We start from the raw sequence: 21,900 nt of genomic DNA, 5'->3' as shown, positions 1-21,900 counted from the left end.
CCAGGAGAGTTTTCACTGAGCATCCTCAGGGACAGGGCACAGAGGCTTTTGGGGACCAGAGGAATGGGATGAGTCCACCCTGGACCAGCTGTGTGAGATCCCTGTGATTCTGTGATCACCCTCCCCAGGCTGAGGGACCGGCTGTGCTCATCTCCCCATCTCCCTGCACAAGCACACAGGAATAACAGGATGTGACTGTGGGCAGGAGCAGGTTTGCAGTGAAACAAAACCCCCCAGAACAACTCGTGCACGAGCTCAACCATGGGGGAAGCAGAAAGAAAATCAGCTCTTGGATGTAAATCTGTGCCTCTTGCTGCACAGATTGGGTCCAGCCCCGTGGGGTGTGGGAGGCTGCCATGGCCCTGCTGGAATTGGCATCTGCAGGGTCTCCTCATGGCAAGGGTGTCTCTCCTCTGCAGCCAGGATAAAATTCCATCCCAGCCTCGCTCAGGTCAGATTTATGTCTTGGTCATTCCCTGCAGCATTTCCCTTCCCTGAGGGCTTGCAGGGCTCTTCCCTCTGTGCCTTGATTAATATCTCTTCATTCATCTGCTAATTTCTCCCGGTTCCCCACCAGCAGCTGTCTGGGGCCCTGCCCATGGGGCTCATTTTGCCATTCAGGTCGTGCTCGGGAGCTGCCAGACTGTGCCCAGCCTGGGTGTTCCCTCTCCATGCTCATCCCTCAGGCAGAGGCACAGCAGAGGAGGGGCCATGCAAGTCACCTCCTTTAGGCTTTGCACTCAAATTAACAGGGCTTAGCCCTGGGGTAGGACTGGTTTCTGCTCTTCTTGGCTCTAGATCTCCCTGGACTCTGGGACCTCTTAACCCCAGGAAAGCTGGCAGGGAGCCCCATGCCTGTCGGTGCCCCTGGGACTGTTCATTAGGGGCTGTAGAACTGGAAAGCGTTTTCCCTGCTGAATTACAGGGATGAGGCTCATGTCCAACTCAACCCAAGGAGAGCAGGGGCTGGAATGGTCCCTCACTCCATGCCTTTTCCTCCACCAGCCTTGTTTTTGTGGGATCCTGCCGGGATGGTGTCCTGGTTTAGGGCAAATTGGGGAGAAAACCTCCAAAAGGGCCCCCCCAGAAAGCAAACCCACACAGCCCCTCCCCTCAACTGGTTTGGGAAGGATTCCTCTGAAAGAAGTGGAGAGAACCTGTTTATTTAGTGGGCAAAGCACTCCCCAGCACAGAAAATGAACAACACCCGATGACAAAACTCAATCGCCACTCTGAAGAGATGACAAATTCAGAAAGTCTCTCCTGTTGATGCTCGCTCTGTTATCAATCCCTCTGGCACTGGAAAAGGCTGCTGCCCAGAGCAGGCCCCCATAGGCCACAAAGTGCAAGCTCTCAGTGCTCCCCAGGGCCCAGTCCAGAGCAGGTTTGAACAGTTCCAAGAAAAGGGAAAGGACAAAAGACAGTCCAGGGACAACTCTGCCTCAGCCAGCTAAACCAACTGAAAAGCAAAGGAGGGCCCTGCTCTGCTCTGTCAGGGCCCAGACAACACAGTGGAGTTCTGAGTTCCAGCAGCTTGTGGAGGAGTGAATCCAGTCCCTGATAACAAACTCTGTGCTTCTTCTTCTCCCCACCTTTGCTCTCAGAGCCAGTGTTGAAGGTACAGAATAGAATATCCAGCATTAACAGAATACATGACTGGGGATACATCCATCATAACCTCACCCTAGGACAGATGGGATGTCCTCAGTGCAGTTATCCCATGAATCCACAGTTATCCTGGTCATCCACATCCCAACAGCCCCTCCAAGCTTCAGGACAGTGTCACATATCCACAACAGGTTTTATCCCACTTGAGGATCCAACCTGTGAAGGGAGGGGAGGACGCCACCTGTGGGACAGCTCTGTCCTCCGTCCCCTGAAGCTGGCTCAGCATCACACAGGAGGCACAGTGAGGGGCTGCTGCTTTTCCCAGAGCCTCTCTATTTTTAGAGAGTTTTTTGTGTCAAACTTCCCCTCAGCTGATGAGCCAATGTCATCCAAAGAGCGGAGTTCTGATTCCCCTGCCCTGGCAGTGTCTGGTGTGACAAAGGCACCTCCTCACAAGTGTCACCTTTCATCAGGGCAGGTCCCTGCTGTGCCCCTGAGCTGTTGGGCACAAGAGCTTTCATCCAGCCCAAAGGGCCAGAACAGGCTGCTCTGGGCCAGGCCTGTGTGCAGGTCATTTTTATCCATGTGTGTGTGTGGGGGGGAGGGTTTGAAGGGGAAGTGACACAGAATCCCAGGCTGGTTTGGGCTGGGAAGGACCTTAAAGCCCATCCAGTCCCACCCCCTGCCATGGGCAGGGACACCTCCCACTACCTGAGGTTGCTCCAAGCCCCGTCCAACCTGGCCTTGGACACTTCCAGGGATGGGGCAGCCACAGCTTCAGATACATCCTCAGACTCAGAATATTCAGGCCTATGCTTGAGCATTTCTTCTGCAAAGTTTAACACTGGAGCAGGGCCTGCCCTGGAAGCAGCTCTAGAGCAGCGCTGCTCACCCTGGGCCTGCCATGTTGTGTTTTGCTGCTCAGCTTGAGCCCTGCTCATGATTTGTCCCCTGGCACAGATGGTGACCGGGCTGGGCAGGTCCCCATGGTGGCTGGGGTGGCAGTGTCACACTCAACCCTTGCTGCTGGGGACCCTCACCTGGCTGCAGAGGGCTGAGGTTCCCCCACAGGACTGTGAATCCCCACCATGGTTTAGGGAAGGTGGGGCTGTGGGCTCCAGCATCAGCCCTGGGCTGGGTTCTCAGCTCCAGCCATGCTTTAATCCAGCCTATGTATTGCCCAAATGCCAGCTCTGCCTCTTCCCTCCAGCCTCTCATCTGTGGTGCTGGTGCTTGGTCAGGAATTTGGGGATGCTGCTGCCTTCATCCCATGGGAGAGGTTTGACCAAGGGAGGATGTGCTGAAGTTCAGTTGCCACTGAACAGCTGGGCCCAGCACATCTGTCTAGAGGAGGGGGGAACATTAATCCAATCATTCAACTCATTTGCTGCTGTGACTTCCTGCCAGGTTTGGGCTAAACTCAGCTGGAGCCTGATTATCTGCGAATTCCCTGGGGCTGGGGAACAGTGGGGGCACAGGGCCTTGGGCAGCCAGGAGTTCCACAGAGGGCATGGGATCCTGGCCCAGGATATGTGAATGCCAAGGACAGTTGCAGGATTTGGGTGCCAGGGTTGCTGTTTCCTGCAGCTTGGTACCATCCTGGATTTGGGGTAGTGGGTGCAGGAGGTACAACCTGGCACAGCCCATTCCTGTGGGTGCTGAGCCCACCTGGTGCAGCTCTCCAGGGTTTGATGGGGGGCAGAGGGGGCTGGGCAGGTCTCTGGGCATTCTGGGGCCAGCAGGAGGGATCTGATCTAATCTCTGTCCCCTCTGTCACAGGTCACTGCTGGGTGTTTGAAGAACTGTGTTGCTCAACGGAGACATGCTTCCACGTCAGCAGTGACACCTCCTCCAGCTTTAGGGAAAACAGCCCATCCTCACCAGAGCCCCCTCAGCATGCCCAGGCAGCCCAGACATTCCCTGGACCCTCCCTGTGCTGGCTTGGGCTCTCCACTGGGACAAATCCTCAAGGATCTGTTTGTCCCCTTCTGAACAGCCCGGACGCTGCAGCCCCTTGGAAAGGCATCAGGGAGGTGACACACGGGACCAGGAGAGGTGACACACAGGACTCAGCAGAGGTGACACACAGGATCCAGCAGAGGTGACACTTGTGACCCCAGAGAGGTGGCACATGGGACCCAGCAGAGGTGGCAGCAGGAGCCAGCAGTGACGAGCAGCAAGCGGGGCACTGGTGACTGCGAGGACCCTGTTGGTGCCCAGGACATCCCTGAACCCTGCTGCAGTGATGCCAGCTGCTGCTTAGCCCACAGGAGGAAGGGATGGGGAGTCCCCCTCCTTGAACCCCCCCTGTGCCCCCCTGTGCTGGCTCCCCTGGCCCCCGGGAGCCCGCGGTGATGTGAGTGTGCTGAGCACACCCCCAGCCCCGTCGGGAGCCTCTCCCAGCCCAGCCCAGCCATGATGTGCGAGGTGATGCCCACCATCAGCGAGGGGGACCCGCTGGGGCCCCCCCAGGGCTCGGAGGCGGACGCTGACTTCGAGCAGCTGATGGTGAACATGCTGGACGAGAGGGACAAGCTGCTGGACACGCTGCGGGAGACGCGCGAGACGCTGGCGGTCACCCAGAGCCGCCTGCAGGAGACGCTCCGGGAGCGGGACCAGCTCCAGAGGCAGCTGAACTCGGCCCTCCCGCAGGTGAGGACCTGCCCTGGCACCGTCCCTGAGGCACCCCAGGGGGATTGGATGTGGGGTTCAGCTCATGGCCCTGGGGGAGTTGCCTTGGTGTGACAGTGGTGATGCTGCCGCAGGTGTTGCATCTCATGTCAGCAGTAAATCCTGTGGGTTCTCTCAGGCCAAGCCACGACCAACTGGGATATCTCCCCTTCTCCTCTGTACCCTTGCTGGTCTTTGAGGAGGGTAGGAGTGCAGCGCCCCTGTCCTCAGGGCAATGGATTTGGAGAAGGAGCAAAGCCTCCCCAAGGACACCCCAGGGTGAGAGCAAGGCAGGGGACAGACAGAGAGCAAGGCTTCCTCTGGGGACAGTCAGTCTGCTGGGGGACAGCACCTGGGGAGCAGATATCTCATTTTGGGCAGCAGATCTGGCTTTCTGCCTCCAGTCAACTTCTTGGGGTGTCAAAAAGAGCTGAGCCCACCGTGGCACTTTAGATGGGGACATTAACCGTTCATCAATTGCTCTCCTTCCCCACTGTGCAGAGCAGCACCACTGCTGTCCCTTCCCTCGCCAGGAGGGCTCCTTTCCATCAGCCTCCTTTCCCAGTGGGGCAATGGGACTTCTGTGTCTCAATCTTGCTCCTGAGAGGGGACACTGGAGGCAGAGCTGGTGCGGGGTGGGGGCTGGCACATCTGAGGGAGCAGAGGACAGCGAGGCTGCCAGAGGCCCGTGCTCAGTGAGCAGCCCAGGGCTTGGGGAGTCAGGGCTTGCCTTGGGGCTTCTGCTGGTGCTCTGCTCCTGGTTCCTCCACCTGTAGGACCCTCTCCAGGTAGTCCAGAGGCCTGGTTTTGATTTCCACGAAGATATTCAGGCTAGAAGAGGGTGAGGTGGATGAATCCAGTGTCACAGGGCTGTGCAGGATGAGTGTGAGCTGCCCACCATCCCTGTGAGGTCTTTTGAAATAGCAGTGTCCCAGGGCTCAGAGTTGGGGTAACAGGGATCTGGGGGGGCTGTTGCTCTGCTCCATTGTGGGTATGCTGTGGGAGGAGCCCAACAGCCAAGGGAAGCAGGAGGCTTCAAATGTTTGCATCTGTTCTACCTCTGCAGTGCTGAAACCTGAGATCCTCCTTGCCTGGGTGTTGGGCTTTGGAGCACCTCAGAGAGATGGGAAATGGGTCAAAACTAGTGGCATGAGCCAGGACAGAGCTTGGGGTGTTGGCTGGCCAGCTCTCTGCATCCCTGCCTTGTCTGGATGGAGGAAAGCAGCTTGGGAACAGCTGCTCTATACTCAGAGCTCAGCTGGTCCTGGCTCTGCCCAAGATGCTGAGAGCAAAGCGCCCAACAGTGCTGCCCAGGAGCTCCTGGGGTCTCTGTGGATGAGTCTGCCTTCCTGAAAGAGTTGCTGAGATGTACCCAGCATCCAGTCTCGGCAGCACCTCCCTGTGCCGAGGGCTGGCTCCCTCTGCTCCCCGCTCTGAGAGAGCAAGCCGGGTCACCCTGCCGCTCTGCCCGCCCCAGCAGCATCCCGGATTAAGGGATGCGCGGATTTAGCCTCGGCTCCCGCTCCGGGGCCGGGCCTGGGAGCCTCGGGAGTGCTCGGAGCAATCTGGGTCAGCACTCGGGGCGGCTGGCAGCGCTGTGCCCGCTGCGTGCCCACCTGGGGCTGCCCTGTGCCCCCTACTCAGGGCGGCCGGCAGCGCTGTGCCCGCTGCGTGCCCGCCTGGGGCCGCCCTGGCCCCTCGGCCCGGGCTGTGACTGGGGCGGCTCCCATGGGAATCCTCCGGAGCTCCCGCTGCCTCCCGGTCCCTGCGGGCAGGGGGCTCCGGCGCCCCCCGTGCTCTGCCCCGGACATGAGGGCTCGGCATGGACACGGGAAGCAAATCCAGAGGTGCTCACCTGCCCAATGGGATTAATGCCAGCATGTGCATGTACCAGGTAAGTACAAGGGACTGGGACGCTCGGGTCTTTCCCCAGGGCACTGGGGAGCATCCCATAAGTCTGTCCAGCCAGGAGTGGTAAAGGTGTCTCAGACCCCATTGGGAATGGGATGCAAGCTGGATTTCTGGGAGGACCCCTTCTTTGAGGGCAGGATTGGGCACCGAGGCTCATCAGTTGTGTCCCCTGGGTGCAGCCAGGCTGGGGATGCACTGCCTGCTGAGACTGGGGTGGGTGGCGTCTGGGGACAGGGCGCTCTGTACCGTCTCAGGACACAGTGGCAGCTGGATGCTGCTGTGTCGGCATGGGATCCAAAGGGACAGGCTGGGAATGTGCATCTGGTGCATATCCAGGCACAGGGCAGGCAGGGAATGTTCCTGTCCAGGGCAAACCGCTTTGCAGGGATGCTCCAGGCGTGCTCCTGCATGTAGCTCCCATTGCCCCTTGCCTGTGCTGCATGGCTGAACATCCCCACTCCCAATCCATGGGGGCATCCCTCAGCCCCCAAAAGGCAGAACTCCAGGGCAATTTCCTGGGGAGACTAAGCTGCCTTAATGCTTCTTACATGGTTTATTTATTCATGTGGCAGTGCTGAATGTGACTTAATCGGGCTGAAAGCTCCAGCTCCAGCCCCCCTGTTCTGCAGGGAATTGGTGGCTGAGGACCGAGCCCTGAGCAGGTTCTGGGGGCTCTCAGCAGTCCCCCAAGGCCCTGGCTTTGCTCCCAGCTGCCTCCTGCCCAGCCCCAGCTCAGTTTCTCCTGGGGACAGGGATGTGACACTCAGGGGTCCCGGTGCATCCAGATGTGCTCCTAGTTCAGGGTCCTGTGTGGGATGGAGCTCCTCCCTGTCCTGCCATGGCTTGGGGGTTTGGCAGGAGTCCCTGTCCCCATCAGTGTCAGGGAGAGAACACACTCCCAGATTTCAGCAGGGCTGAGGGCTGTTGGCTGCCCATGGCCATGCAGACCTTCTGCAGTTCCTCCTTCCATGGAGCTCTGCTGCACCTTTGGTGCCTCTTGGGCTGCCTGTAGAGCTGAGAGCTGGCCTTTTTGGGGTGAGCAGACCCCCTAAGACTGCCCAACCTACCTGGAGGTCCCCCAGGAACCAGGGCAGATCCTGACATCAAACAATCAAGTATAACTTCAAAGTATATCTCGAGTTTACTTGCAAAGACCAGCAGGTAAATGGGAACCTCAGGAGCCCCAGGTGGGGGAAAACACCCACCGGGAAAGACCCTTAAAGCATCTCCAGATTTTGAGAAGGATGGAAGGATCTGGCAGCTGTGTTGGAGCTGGTTATACTACAGGACTAGGATGCTGAGATGTTGGATTCCTGCTTGCCTGGCTGCACAGTGCTCCTCCCTGAGCAATCCCAGGTGGAAATACACATCCTGCTGAAGGGAGGACACTGATTCCCCATGGATGCTCTTGCAGAGCCCTGGTGTTGTATCCAGGAGGTCTGGGAGGTGCTGGTGTCCAGCGCTGGGGGTGGGTGATGGTCGAAGCCCTGGGTTTACCCAGCAGGATTTAATCTGTGTAATCCCATGCTACAACTGCTGGGGTTGTGTTTATCCCCTCATCTCTGATTTGGGGCTTCCTCTTCATTCTGCTCCACTCCTGGGAGAGAAGAAGTGGGGTGGTGGGGCTGCCACATGGGCAGACAATGGATGGGACTGTCCCTCTCATGCCGAGTCAGCAGTGCATCCTTCCCACCCATCCCTGCCGCTCCCTCAGGAGCAATCTCTCCAATTAGGGGCTTTAAAATGCCATTAATCCTACAGCTGGAGCTGCTTTGTCCCCAGGCTTGGTGCCTTGGAGCAGCAGCCGTGCTCCTGCCACAAACAGGGAATTTGGCTGCCTGTGGTGTGATCCTGCTGCATCCCTGTCTGTGCTGCAGATGGCGCAGGGACAGAAACGGGGGCCTTGGGCTGAGGACTTTGGCATTCCAGCTTTCCCATGCTACAGGCCTAGGAGCATTCTCCCCCTGAGCTTCCTAAACCTCTCTGTGCTTTTCCAGCCATCTCCATGCTGCTGGTTCCTGGCCTGCCTCCAGCTCTTCCCTGTGCCTTCCCCCCTGATGCAGCCAAGGAGAAAAACCCCAAACCCCCAACATGCCTGGTGCTGATTAAAGATCCAAGTCCCAGTCCACAGCATCCCACTTCAACAGCTTGTGTGGTGCTCCAGGTCTCCCTCCCTGCTCTGAAAACAGCATCTCTATATCCCGCTCCATACTTCCATCCTGCTCCATCCTTCCATCCTGCTTCTTCCCTCCATCCTGCTCCATCCCTCCATCCTGCTCCATCCCTGCGTCCTGCTCCATCTTTCCATCCTGCTCCATCCCTCCATCCTGCTCCCTCTCACCCCAGGACTTGGGGCCAAGCCCAGTCAGTCACTTGGTGGAGGTTTGGTTTTAATCCAAACTGGCCCCTTCCTGAAGTGCTGGGCTTGCAGGGTTCCTGGGGACTCTCAGGCTGTGTTTTTCCACCCTTGGACTGGAGATCAGGCACCTCTCCTTCACTTTCTAATCTGTTTATAGGCGTCCCTGCTTAGTCACAGAGCTTATCAGAGCATGGCAGGCACCTCTGCCTTGTCTCGGAGACTCCTGGCCATGGCCAGGGCAGAGGAAAATCATCTGAATCCTCTTTATGTCCACTTTGCTGGGATGGAGGGCCAGGGCACACCTGTGGATGGGGATGGAGGCTGCACTCCACAGTGCAACACTGCAGCCATGAGCTGGGACAGCTTGTCATGGTCCCCAGCTTGCCTGGTGCCCACCAGTGACCCAGAGCAAGGTGGCAATGTTGGCATCTGGCACAGCCAGGGCTGAGGGAGTGGCTGCAAACGGGAGCTGCAGTGGTTTATTCCTATTTTTTATTCCCAAGGCATCATACTCGGGCCCTGTGTACTTGGCTGACCTCACTGCTGGCCTGGCTCGCCGCAGGGCTGTTGCTATTTTTGATGTAAATGTTCATTTTTGCAGCTTTCCCTGAGGGGGGACAGTGACCGAGGGCTCTTTGATTTGCCATGGGGTGCTCCAGGCCTGGCACAGGGTGTGGGACACAGAGCACAGGATGCAGGCAGCATTCCTGTCGGGATGAAGGGCTGGGAGAGGAGCAGCCCTGGGGGAGGGCTGGTGGCAGCTCTGTGCTGTGCCCACCCTGGCTGTGACCTGCTGACCGCCTGTGCTCTGGGCTGGCCACAGCAGGGGCTGCCTCTCTCTCCAGAGGATTTGCTCCCTTTTAATCCCCTCTTTCAGGATGAAATCCTGATTGCAGAAGCATCTGTACAGCCTGGCCACCACAGCAAGGGAATGCAGGGAGAGGAGGCTGGATGCTGGTGATCTCTGTCCCCAGCTCTGGCTGTCCCAGGGTGCTGGTGATCTCTGTCCCCAGCTCTGGCCATCCCTCCCTGGGTGATGGTGATCTCTGTCCCCAGCTCTGGCCATCCCTGTCCTCTTGCTGCCTCAAATGCCTTGTCCCACCCATCCCACGCTGTCCTGCTCTGTTCACTCCCATGGGAAGAGCATCTGTGTCCACAGCCAGTGTCCCCTTCCAGCCACGGGGCAGAAGAGAGGCTTTGGATCCTCAGGGTCCTGGCCTGCTGCTGGAAAAGCCCAGAGCTGATGCATCTCCCACGTTTTCAGCTCAGGCTGCTGGGAGCCATTCCCAGGGCCATCCCGGTGCCAGGATGCTTTTCCCAAGCTCCTGGAGCCCTGCCGCCTGTCTCTCAGCGTGTGGAGGGACTGGGGGAGTGACAGATCCCTGAATCTGTGGCGATGCACAGGCACCTCTCTGGCACATCTCCTGCTGCTGTCTGCTTGCCGGCATTCCCAGCCCGGCTCTAATCCGCAGGGATGCTCGGGAGCTGCTGGCAGCGCTTGCATAACGCACGGAACACACACGTGTGCCTGCGCCGGGCCTGATGCCCTGAGCCCATCAGGATTAGGATCGGGATCGGGATCAGGGTCGGGATGGCATGGGGATTGGAATCGCACTGGGATTGAGATCGGGATCGCACCGGGATCAGGATCACACTGGGATCACACTGGGATCAGGATCGCACCAGGATCAGGATCGGGATCAGGATCACACTGGGATCTGGATTGGGATCACACCGGGATTGGGATCAGGATCGCACTGGGATCAGGATCGGGATCACACCGGGATTGGGATCACGATTGCACTGGGATCCGGATTGGGATCGCACCGGGATTGGGATCGGGATTGCACTAGGATTGGGATCAGGATCGCACCGGGATCGGGATCGGGATCACACCGGCATCCCACTGGGATCAGGATCAGGATCGGGATCGGGGTCGGGATCGCACCAGGATCAGGATCAGGATTGGGATCGGGGTCGGGATCGCACCGGGATCAGGATCGGGATTGCACTGGGATTGGGATCAGGATTGGGATCAGGATCGGGATCGGGAACAGGATCGCACTGGGATTGGGATCAGGATTGCACCGGGATCGGGATCACACCAGCATCACACTGGGATCAGGATCGGGATCAGGATCACACTGGGATCAGGACTGGGATCACACTGGGATCACACTGGGGTCAGGATCAGGATCGGGATCACACCGTGGTCCCAGCGCCGGGCAGGGCACAGCTCCAGGAAGGGCTGGGCTGGCACGGTGGAATCCCACTGGAGCTGGGCCTGCCGAGGGTTCCCTGTGCTCTGGGGGCTCTGGGATGGTCCCAGAGCAAGGATGGAATGGGGCATGGCAGAGGTTAGTGACAAGGTTTGGGGTGTTGTGACAGATCTGGGGGAGAGCTGGTGGGGAGAAGGGTGATAGGATGATCCCAGGGCTGGAGGGATCCCTGGGGAAGGGATGGGGCCAGGATTGGAGCGGTCCCTAAGATGGGATGGGAAGAGGGAAAACTGCAAGGCTGGAGTGGTCCCTGGGGAATGGATGGAGCAGGAAGGGGTCTGGGAAGGAACTGGGGACCTCAGGCCCTGGGGCAATGCCAGGGCAGGGGTATGGAGCAGGAGTGTGGGGTGGCAGCTGCCTAAGGCAGGTGACAGGCAGGAAAGCAGCTGTTTGTGGGATCAGTGATTCTTTCCCCTCACTGCAGCCTGCTCAGGTCCTGTCCCGCTGTGGGGGTCTCAACTGCACCAGTGGCTCCACCATCCCCACCAATCCCAGGCTACAAACCCCAGCAGTGGGACAGGTTTGGGAGGGAAGGGAGAGGGAAAACCTGGCTGGGGCAAGCAGATGTAAAAGCTCAGGATTTCTCAGAGCTTCAGCTGTCACAGGAGGTTTCACTTGGAGCTGAGCAGAGCATTTGGTTCAGCCTAAGCCTCAATGCTTTGCTTCAGTTTGAAGGGGTTTTATTTGGTAAACCTGAAAATTCAAGTGAAAAAGAATTTCATGCTGTAAAGCAGCTCTCAACCCCCTTTTGAAATTTGGTTTGTTAATGCTCCATCAAATCCTTCTTGGCTTCTTCTGAAATCCTTTGCCTTTTAAAATTCTTTCCAACACTGAACATGGTGTGAATTCATGGCATGTTCCTGCATTTGCATTTCTCACCCTAAGAAATCCCAGCTGCAAAACCTCACTTAGGCCTGGCACCACTGAAGAGACACTGGGAGCAATGGGAGGTGCTCCTGGGCTCACCCAGGTGCCTGTGTTCCATTTCCTATGGGAAAGGGAACCCTCCTGCATCCAAGGGACTTCAAAGTGAATTTCCCTTTCCCTCCAACACAAGTGTGATTGTGGCTTTCATCCTGTCTTGAGGGATGTGCTGGGTGTGCAGCATTTCTTTGGCATTGCTCTGGGCTTGGCTCTTCCTTGCTGGCTGTCACATCCCTGGAGGAAGCAGTGGCAGCAGCAAGAGCTGGTGGCACCTGGCTGTCTCCTGCTGTGCCCCATCCCTCTCAGCTGGGACTCGGGACCTGGGGGTGCCCCATATGCAGCTCACCGATGCTCCACATGCTAGACTGAGGCAGCAACCTCTTTTTTGCAAGGAAGTTTTGGATGATTCCAGATCCTGAGGCCATGGCAGAGGCTGGCTCAGGGCCAGGGGGCTCATCCTGACCAGCCGTGGCTTTGTGGTGAGTTTTAGCCTGATGGGATGCTCCAAGGTGGGATCTGCATCCAGGGGACAGTGGGAATGGGAATGTGCTGGTGGTCTTCACTGGGATGCTTTAAATGCCATCCACCACCTCTGCAGCTGTAGAACAGCTTCTTGTGCCATTGGACATCAAGTGGGATAAATCTTGAGCTGCTGTGTTCTCCTTGTCCAGAGCATGAGGGAAGCCAGGAATAAATCCCCTCCTGGCCTGGCTGTGCCTCTCCACTGGTTTCTCCACATTCCCTCGGTGCTGCCCTGGTTGGGTTTGGATGGAAATGCTGTGCTGGAGGTCCAGCAGTGCTGACTCCCCCATGCCCTGTCGCTGCTCTCCGCAGGAGTTTGCGACGCTGACGCGGGAGCTCAGCGCCTGCCGGGAGCAGCTCCTGGAGAGGGAGGAGGAGATCTCAGAGCTGAAAGCCGAGCGCAACAACACCCGGGTAAGCCTGGGGACCCTGCTGGGGGCCCTCAGCCCTGGCACTGTGGGGGCCCCGGAGCTGCTGGGCCCCTCCTGGCAGTGACAGCCCCTCTGTCATCCCCCTGCAGCTCCTGCTGGAGCACCTGGAGTGCCTGGTGTCACGGCATGAGCGCTCCCTCAGGATGACCGTGGTCAAGCGGCAGGCCCAGTCACCATCTGGGGTGTCCAGTGAGGTCGAGGTGCTCAAGGCACTCAAGTCGCTCTTTGAGCATCACAAGGCACTGGATGAAAAGGTGGGAAAGCTGCTGGGACCTCTCCTGCTCAGAGTTCCTTCTCCCACCCCTCCACTCCCTCCCTGCTACTGTGTGTTGTTAAGGTGACATGGGGGCACTCAGCAGGAAAGTCTTGGATATCCCAAAGCTGCAGTGAGGAGCTGCTAGGGCTGCCCAGTGTATCCTCTGGGTTTGAGGCTGTTGGGGACAGGGAACTCCCCCAGGTCACTCTCGGGGTGGTGGCATTTGACACCCTGGGTCAGTCTTCATTGTTCCTCCTCATTCATTCACCCCAAGCATCTCCTTCCTCTGCTGGGAGACCTCTCCAGACTGTTCTGGCCATAGAGGTCCAAGAATTGACTCAGCCTGTTTTCTCCAACACAGTTTAACCCCCTGTGATGGCCTGGATGATCCTGAACCTGTGAATCCACCTGAGCCTGGCTGTCAGTCTAACAAACAGGCCTGGGAGCATGCCTAAATCCTGGCCACCCTCATCCTGGATCAATAACAGCCTTTCCCATTGTTTCACTCACCTGCAGGTGAGGGAACGCCTGCGTGCAGCCTTGGAGCGCGTGGCCACCCTGGAGGAGCAGCTCGTGGATGCCCATCGGCAGGTAAGGGATACCTGGGCACCTGCTGGGCTGGGGATGCTCCCCATTACCTTGGGCAGTTCATGTGGTATTTGCATTTGGTCAGGTTCTTTGTAAGGCTTTTGTTCTAAAATTGCTGTTTACTTGAAGGTTTGTCTGTGTTTAAGGAAACCTTGGAAAGATTCTGAGAACTGTTTGTCTCACAGGTGACATTTCCCTGTTGTTTGCTGTTTGGAATTCATGTCACTGACAAAAACAGTCTGAATCTGAATCATTCCAGGGGGCTGAGGGTGATGTGGGATTTGCCCTGACTTGGCAGAGACCCAAACCACACTGCTTCAAGCACCTCATCTTGCATCCCCCATCTTCTTCCCTGCTGGAGTCCTGGGGTTGGGAGTTTGCTGTCCCCAACCTCCAGCCGTGGTCATCTCAGAATCCCAGACTCATTTGGGTGGGAAGGAACCTTAAAGCCCATCTCATGTCACCCCCTGCCATGGGCAGGGACAGCTTCCACTATCCCAGCTTACCCCAAGCTCTGTCCAACCCAGCCTTGGACACTTCCAGGGATAAAGTGATCTTGAAGAGACATGAACTCTGTTTCCCTTCCTGGAGTTTATGCCCAGCCACTAGTCCCAAAAGGAAGGAGCCATTCTACAGCCTCTGCTGGCCAAATTTTGCTCCTCTTTCCAGTTCCCAGGATAAGTCTCATGGTATTTCCCAGGTATTACAGCGGCCTGAGTGGGTCGCTGCTGGTGAGAGAGAGACGGTGAATCTTGTATCTTGATCAGAAGGCTGAATTTATTAATATATGATATAATACATTATAATTATACTAAAAAGAATATAGAGAGAGGTTTGCAGAGCTGCTAGCTAAGCTAAGAATAGATAGAAAAGAATCCACAACAAAGTTGTGTCCAGGGACTCAGTCCCCTGGCTTGCACTGATGATTGGCCCTTAATTATAAACATAGAAAATGAGCCAATCAAGGTGAATCCTATTGCATTCCACAGCAGCTGATAATAATTGTTTACCTTCTCTTCGGGGGCCTCTGGCTCCCGAAGACACAGAAATATGAAAGAAAAGGATTTCTGTGGAGAAATGTCTGCGACATCTCACCTTTCTAAATTGTATAAAAATAAAAGAAAAATGCTGATGTGGAATGAACAGGAAATTCCTTCACCTATAAAATATAGAATACTAATAATTCACTAAAACAATCCTACAGTATAAGAAAATTGCAAGAAACAATGCAAAGAGAATTCAAGTCCATGCAGCTGAGTTTCAGGAACAGTCCATCAGCTGAAGTTGTTTCTTTTGGACATCTGAGAGTCCTTTTTGGTCCTGAAACAGCATAACACAATTTTAAACAATTTGAAACAATTTGAACAATTTTTAGAATGTCCTTTTCTGGCCCTTCAGTGCTTCAGCACTTCAGAGCTGCTGCCCGCCTATTTTCAATCTTTTTTATTTAATTTTTAATTTTTTTTTTTTTTTTTTTTTTTTTTTTTTTTTTTTTTTTGATCGAAAAGCAAAAGAGCAGCAGCCGAGCAGAGCAAGGCCCTGGGGGCCCTGGCCCATACTGGACCAGGAACCCCAAAACTGGCTCACACAGGGGGACCCGGACCGGTAGGACAAACCAGAACCCCTAGAAACATCAAGAGGCCTCGCAGCGGGCCCGGCCCAGGAATTTCCTGAGCCCAGCATCCCAGGCCAAACCCATAAGGAAGGCTCTGCATTCCTACGGGCCTGAGCCTTGCTGCCAGCACAATGGCAGCACGGGTAGTGAGACGCTTCCTTTCCCCTAAACCACTGAGGCATGCCAGCAGCAGGGAAATAGAAGCTGCCCCGAGAATCTTCATCTCGGGTCTGGGAATGTTTGTTTCCCACAGCATCACGGCACCACCCCCACTGGGCTGGGGACCAAAGGCAAAACTTTCAGGAGCCCCCTCCCCCTCGCCGCTAGGGCACAAGAGAGGCGGCGGCCTCCATGGGACAATCCCCGAAAAACCACCCCCCAAACCGCCGAGAATGCTGATCTTAAAAACAGGCAGCTGGACTGCCACAACAGTGAGCTGGCGGGCATCCCCCGCTCCACGGAAGGAGAGACCCCCTGCCGGAGCGACTGCTGGGACGTCCGGTGGAAGCATCGGGGAGGGAGCCGGAACCGGGGGGGAACCGCGCTGAGCGTGGGATCCCCCGCGGGCTGCTCCGAGGGTCCCGCGGGCTCAACTCCGTTTTCTGCTGCTGACTCTGGGGTCTGCTGTGGAGGCGGCGGGGACACGCGGGAACACGCTGGTGCTGCGTCCTTGGGCTCTGAAAACGGCGGCAGACACGGCACGGGCACCAGCGGATCCTGGAGAAGCGGCAGAGCGTCGCCGTTGCTTAGCAACAGGTCAATCGGCGGAAGTGCTGTCTCTTCTGCCTTCTCCGACACAGGCTCTTGCGGGGGCAGGGAGGCCGGTGCAACCGCGGGCGGGACCTCCTGGAGAGGCGGAGACGGGATCTCCTGGAGTGACGGCTCTGGCAGGGCCGTGGAGGAAACCTCGGAGACCGGTGCCGCCCCCATATCTGAAGGAGGCGGAGTCTGAGAGGCCGGCGCTGGCTTGAGCGGCCGCTCCCATTCCCCCGGAGAGAGAGAAGGGGGGGAAGGAGAAGGCTCCATCTGAGCATGCTCCGGAGCAAGAGTAAAAAAAACTTCTTCGCGCCGCGAAGTTTCAGCCCCCCCCGCCGCGAAGCAGGGGGGGGGGGAAAAGCCCAAAGTCATCACCCCCCGGGTCTTCTGCCAAGGGTGGTGGAAACGGAGCTTGGCCATAACAGTTAGAGATCCACCGAAAACAAGCTGCTCTGCGTTTCAGGACAGGGAAAAGCTTTATAAATGCTGGGTAGATGGAAGGCAACACGCGTCCCTTACTGAAGACGCGCTGGATAATCGAGTCCATGCACTCCCAGACAAAAGCATCTAAAGCATATAAGACATCAGCAAAGAACCCAAAAAGCTTTGCCCATCGAAAGAATTCATAGATATCTGTTTTTGACAAAAAGAAACCGTCTTCCCTGCACCAATGTTTCCAGAGGGCTATTATTTTCTCCTCTGAAGGGGAGAATTGAATCTCTTCTGGCAAGGCATGGGTCTGCCATACAAACAGCCACAAGCTACGAAGGGCTGGTTCATCAGGGATAGAAAAGTGAACAGTACCTTTTGAAAGAGTCCAGCTTGCTCTGGCCAGCTCCACAGGTCTGCTGCTCTTTTCCGTCATCTTTCCTGATGATTTTCCAGAAGAAAGATTCTCTTTGTGGTCAGCCTTGGCTGTGAACTCTGTCCAAATCAGGATCTTCGGTTCTTTAGCTCCTGGCTTGAATCCACTTTCTGAGGTCACTTCAAAGCAACCATCAAATGCTACACATACAGGATTTTTACCCAGTGCAGCAATTTTGCTCCTCTGGTCTTATCAGATTAATTTTTGCTCTGACACGAGGGGTCACCAGATATTACAGCGGCCTGAGTGGGTCGCTGCTGGTGAGAGAGAGACGGTGAATCTTGTATCTTGATCAGAAGGCTGAATTTATTAATATATGATATAATACATTATAATTATACTAAAAAGAATATAGAGAGAGGTTTGCAGAGCTGCTAGCTAAGCTAAGAATAGATAGAAAAGAATCCACAACAAAGTTGTGTCCAGGGACTCAGTCCCCTGGCTTGCACTGATGATTGGCCCTTAATTATAAACATAGAAAATGAGCCAATCAAGGTGAATCCTATTGCATTCCACAGCAGCTGATAATAATTGTTTACCTTCTCTTCGGGGGCCTCTGGCTCCCGAAGACACAGAAATATGAAAGAAAAGGATTTCTGTGGAGAAATGTCTGCGACACCCAGGCTCCCAGGCCCCTCTCCTTTCAGGGACCATTCCCCACTCTCGCCTATCAGAGCAGGACACAGTGCCAGTGTCTACCCCCTTCTCCTGCTGCACTGGGTTCAGAATCTGTGTGGCTGTAAACCAGTGAAATGAGCTGGGAGGGAGCCCTGGGCTCACCAGGAAAACCTTCCTCAGTACTGAGCCTTCCCAGCACTTCTGACTTCCTCTCTCTTAGAGTCGTGGAATCATTAAAGCTGGAAAAGCCCCCAGCCTTTGACCAAAGACCGCCATGCCCACTGAACAATATTGTGAAGTTTCACATCCACTTGTTTTTTGAACACTTCCAGTGATGGTGACTCCATCACTGCCCTGGGTAGTTGTGCCAGGGCCTGACCACCCTTTCAGTGAAAGATTTTTTCCTGATGTCCCACCTGACCCTCCCCTGGCATAGCTTGAGGCCCTTTCTTCTTGTCCTGTCCCTTTGTGCCCTGGGAGCAGAGCCTGACTGCCCCTCACCCTGGCTGCCCCCTCCTGTCAGGAGTTGTGCAGAGCCAGGAGGTCCCCCCTGAGCCTCCCTTTCTCCAGGCTGAGCCCCTGCAGCTCTCTCAACCACTCTTGGTGTTCCAGTCCCTTCCCCAGTTCTATTCCCTTCCCTAAACACACTCCAGCCCCTCAGTGTCTTCCTGGACTGGGAGGCCCAGAGCTGCCCCAGGATTCCAGCTGTGCCCCCAGCAGTGCCAGCTCAGGGCTGTTCCTCACCTGCTCCCTCTGGGCCCCCCAGCCACGAGCAGGACTGTGGCAGGGAGCTGGTGCCTCAGCTCCTGCTGTCCCCGGTGCTGATCAGGTCCCTGTTCCCTGCAGGTGGCAGCTCTGCAGCAGGGCTCTGCCCGGGAGCCGGCGGCGGGTGAGCGCGAGGACAGGGAGCCCAAGGAAGCAGCACCCAAACTTCCATGGAAGGTGAGAGCCCAGCAAAGCCCTGCTCTGACCCTGCTCAGGGAGGCTGTCATTTCTCCCACCTCCCTGATGCTGGCTCCAGGGTGCTGAAAGCTGTTTTCCCTCTCCTCTGGGTCCAGCCCCATGGGAAATGCCTGTTCCTGGTGGGTACAGGCCATTTCTGAGGGGGTGCACTGAATTTGTGCTTGGGTGCTCCAAGGGGTTCTGCTTCCCAGAGATCACAGAATGGTTTGTATGGGAAGAGACCTTAAAGGCCATCTTGTTCCAACCCCCATCATGGGCAGGGATATCTTCCACCAGATGCTCTGGTGGAAGAGCATCAGCCACCCCTATTCCATCATTCCTGTAAGCATCCCCATCCCTGGCTTGTGGAGGCTGTTGATGGAGGTCTCAGAGCCCCCTGTCTCCACTTCCACCCCTTCACTGCATCCCTGCAGGGCCACATTCTCACTCTGAGTAGCTGCAGGCAATGCCACAGCCTGGGAGCTTTGGAGCATCCCAGTATCCACCTCCCTCTGGTGCCTTGCAGCGTCTCTCCAATGGCTCCGTCCACCCGGACGACGAGGCCGGGCGGGTGGTGGAGCTGCAGGAGCTCCTGGAGAAGCAGAATTTTGAAGTGGTCCAGGCCAAGGAACGAATCTCTGCCTTGGCTGCCAGCGTGGCTGAGCTGGAGGAGGATTTGGGCACTGCCAGGAAGGATCTGATCAAATCTGAGGAGATGAGCAGCAAGTACCAGAGAGATCTCAGAGAGGTGAGTGAGTCCCTGTCCCCTTGCACTGCCCAGCCTAGGGCAGAGACCTCACAGCTGTGTCCACTGGGCTGGGAGGGGATTGGAACTCCTGTTATGTGCAGGATGTTCTCTAAAAGAGGCCGCTGCCTTTGGGAAATTGTCCCCAAGTCCATCAGCAGGACTTCCCTGAGGTTACAGACAGGCTCTCAGGTGTGCAGCACACCTGGGGCAGTGACCTGTGTCCTCTCTAGAAGGTTTTCCTGTGATTGTTTGACTCTCCCTTCATCACTGTCCCATTCTGCTGTCCCTCATTCCCATGTCAAGGGGGCTTTTCCCTTCCCTTAGACTCGGGGTGTCCCAGGCTTGAAGGAGCTAGATGGCCAAAAATGCTGTCACAGAGCAGGATGTGACAGCCCCATTGCTTCCCCAGGCCCTGGCACAGAAGGAGGACATGGAGGAGAGAATCACCACGCTGGAGAAGCGGTACCTGGCAGCCCAGCGAGAGGCCACCTCCATCCATGACCTCAATGACAAACTGGAGAATGAGTTGGCCAACAAGGAGTCCCTGCACCGCCAGGTACTGGCCCTGAGTGTCCCCTTGCCTGGGGCTGGGGCAGGAGGGGTGCTGGGTGGGCCATGCCCGGGTGGCACACACCCTGCTGTCCCGCAGTGCGAGGAGAAGGCGCGGCACCTGCAGGAGCTGCTGGAGCTGGCCGAGCAGAAGCTGCAGCAGACAATGAGAAAGGCAGAGACGCTGCCCGAGGTGGAAGCCGAGCTGGCCCAGCGCATTGCTGCGCTCACCAAGGCAAGTGGCAGGGCTGGGGCCGGGCTGCAGGGGCTGGGCTGGAGCTGCTGGGGACGGCAGAGACCAGAGGGAATGGGAGGAAAGGGATCGGGGAGGGATCCGAGAGGGAGGGCAGGGGTCGGAGAGGGAGGGCAGTGCTGGGACCAGGGGAGGAGCTGGGTCTGGCTGCCCCCTTGTATTTGTCCAGGTTTAGAGCAAATTTGGGGAAGAATCCCCCAAAGGAGCTCCGGTGGGAAAAGCAGATCCAATCGGCCCCTCCCCCCAACTAGTCCGGGAGGAAAAAATACCTCCGTGGAGAAAGGTGGAAAATACTGTTTATTAAACAATAAAACCAAAACAATATCAAACAATGAGACCCCTTGCCACTCTAAAAGAGATGACAAACTGAGAAAACCCCGTCCCTGGGTTGCAGCTCACTCAGTCTCTGATCAGTCCCTCCGGTGCTGGAATTGTCGCAGGCCAGGCCCGGCCCGGTGGGCCACAGCTGCAGCTGCCGGTGCTCTCCTGGGTGTTCAGTCCAGAGCAGTTTCAAGAGGTCCAAAGAAAAGAAAAAAACACAGTCCAGGGAACTTCTTTGCCTCGGCTAGCTAACGCTAACTGAAAAGCAAAAGAAGAGCTCTGTCCCACTGTCTGTCCATAGACAACAACAGTTCAGGAGGAGGAATGTGGAGGAGTGAGAGCAGTGTCTGGAGGAAAAAAAAACTGCACTTCTCTCCCCCCTTCACTCTCTGCAATAAGTCTTAAAGGTGCAAAACTTTCTATTCAGCATAAACAGAACAAGATGATTTGGGATAAAAGCATCATGCAGCCAACCCAGGACACCCCTGCAGCCATGGAGCCCCTGGCAGCCCAAGGCATCCCACTCTGCTTCCCAGCTGTGGCCTTTCTGTCCCCTTGTCCCCCACTGCTGTAGGGACAAGGCACTGCCTTTAAAGGACACCTCAATGTGTCCTGCACATGAAGGGTTTGCTCCCTTCCCTTGGCCCCTTTCTCCAAGGCAGGGATGGCCCTGTCCGTGTGGATGCCCTTTGGCTTGGGTGAGATGAGGAGAAAGAGGAAGCACCAGGCTGGATTTTGGAGGGGGCAGGCCTGGAGGGAGGAATGGATGCAGCCATCCCTGCCCTTCCTGGGTTCTGGAATGGTGTTTAGGCTCTCACAGAGCACCTCCAGCTCCTGTCACCATGCCAGCAGGGCCAGTTTGGGCTCACAGGGAGCCCTGCAGGGATGCAGGCAGCGGGAGAGAGCCCTGCATCCCAGGAAGGACTCAGATGCAGAGATGGACACCAGGATGCAGCAGGGCCCTCTTGGCTTTGGGAGCATCATCCGAGAAGGCTGCTCTGCTTTTCCCAGGCAGAAGAGAGGCACGGGAGCATCGAGGAGCACCTCCGGCAGCTGGAGACTCAGCTGGAGGAGAAGAACCAGGAGCTGGCCAGGGTAAGTCCTGATCCTTGGTGCCTGGGTACCTGGGCACACATGGATTGCAGTTTGGGAGCAGCTTGGGAGAACAGCCTGGTTAATCCTTTCCCATCTGGGACCACTTAAACTTGAGCCACACAGGAGCTCATGGCACTCTCTGCTGTGATTTCCCATCTCCCAGGCATCCAAGACTTGCTGTTAATATTCCACACCCACTCCTCTCTCAGCATCACTCTCTGGGGGGAGCTGGAACCCCAAAGGGTGGAAGGGGAGGCTTCAGCAGTTCTTCCCCTGAGCCTGGATCAGCAGAATTAAAAGGGCAGGGAAGCTGAGCTGGAAGTGCCCTGGGCTGCACAGTCCATTCTTCAGCTTCTGTGCTTCTCAGCTGGGGCTGGGCTGTCTCTGCAGGAGGCTCTGATGCCCATTTCTCGGGTCACCCAGGTGACATTACAGATGTGGCCCTGGGGAAGCCCCCAGATGTTTTGCCTTAAGACAGATATTTGAAAATCCAGAGGTTCCGTTTCCAGTGGGGTCTGGAAGGTGCCCCCAGTGTGGGTATCCCTGGCAGACACACAGGAGAAGCTTCCTTGAGGGGCAGGCAGGCATGG

The 21,900-nt window shown here is 56.5% G+C and overlaps 1 protein-coding gene across 3 annotated transcripts in view; it reads left to right on the top strand.

Annotated features, from left to right (window-relative positions):
• Nucleotides 1–3,717: 3,717 nt before the first annotated feature.
• The window catches only part of PPFIA4 (PTPRF interacting protein alpha 4), a 40,198-nt gene continuing 22,015 nt past the window's right edge, over nt 3,718–21,900 (top strand). For all 3 annotated transcript variants that reach the window (XM_058819598.1, XM_058819597.1, XM_058819596.1), the window contains exons 1-9: nt 3,718–4,260; nt 12,586–12,687; nt 12,794–12,958; nt 13,477–13,551; nt 18,249–18,344; nt 18,871–19,092; nt 19,502–19,648; nt 19,742–19,880; nt 21,231–21,310. In XM_058819598.1, the coding sequence (XP_058675581.1) occupies nt 4,024–4,260; nt 12,586–12,687; nt 12,794–12,958; nt 13,477–13,551; nt 18,249–18,344; nt 18,871–19,092; nt 19,502–19,648; nt 19,742–19,880; nt 21,231–21,310 (1,263 nt within the window). In that variant the 5' untranslated portion in view covers nt 3,718–4,023. The remainder of the gene's footprint in view (nt 4,261–12,585; nt 12,688–12,793; nt 12,959–13,476; nt 13,552–18,248; nt 18,345–18,870; nt 19,093–19,501; nt 19,649–19,741; nt 19,881–21,230; nt 21,311–21,900) is intronic.

The sequence above is a fragment of the Ammospiza caudacuta genome, chromosome 24, assembly GCF_027887145.1.
Source record: "Ammospiza caudacuta isolate bAmmCau1 chromosome 24, bAmmCau1.pri, whole genome shotgun sequence".
Taxonomy (NCBI): Eukaryota; Metazoa; Chordata; class Aves; order Passeriformes; family Passerellidae; genus Ammospiza; species Ammospiza caudacuta.
This window is presented reverse-complemented; position numbering and strand designations above follow the sequence as displayed.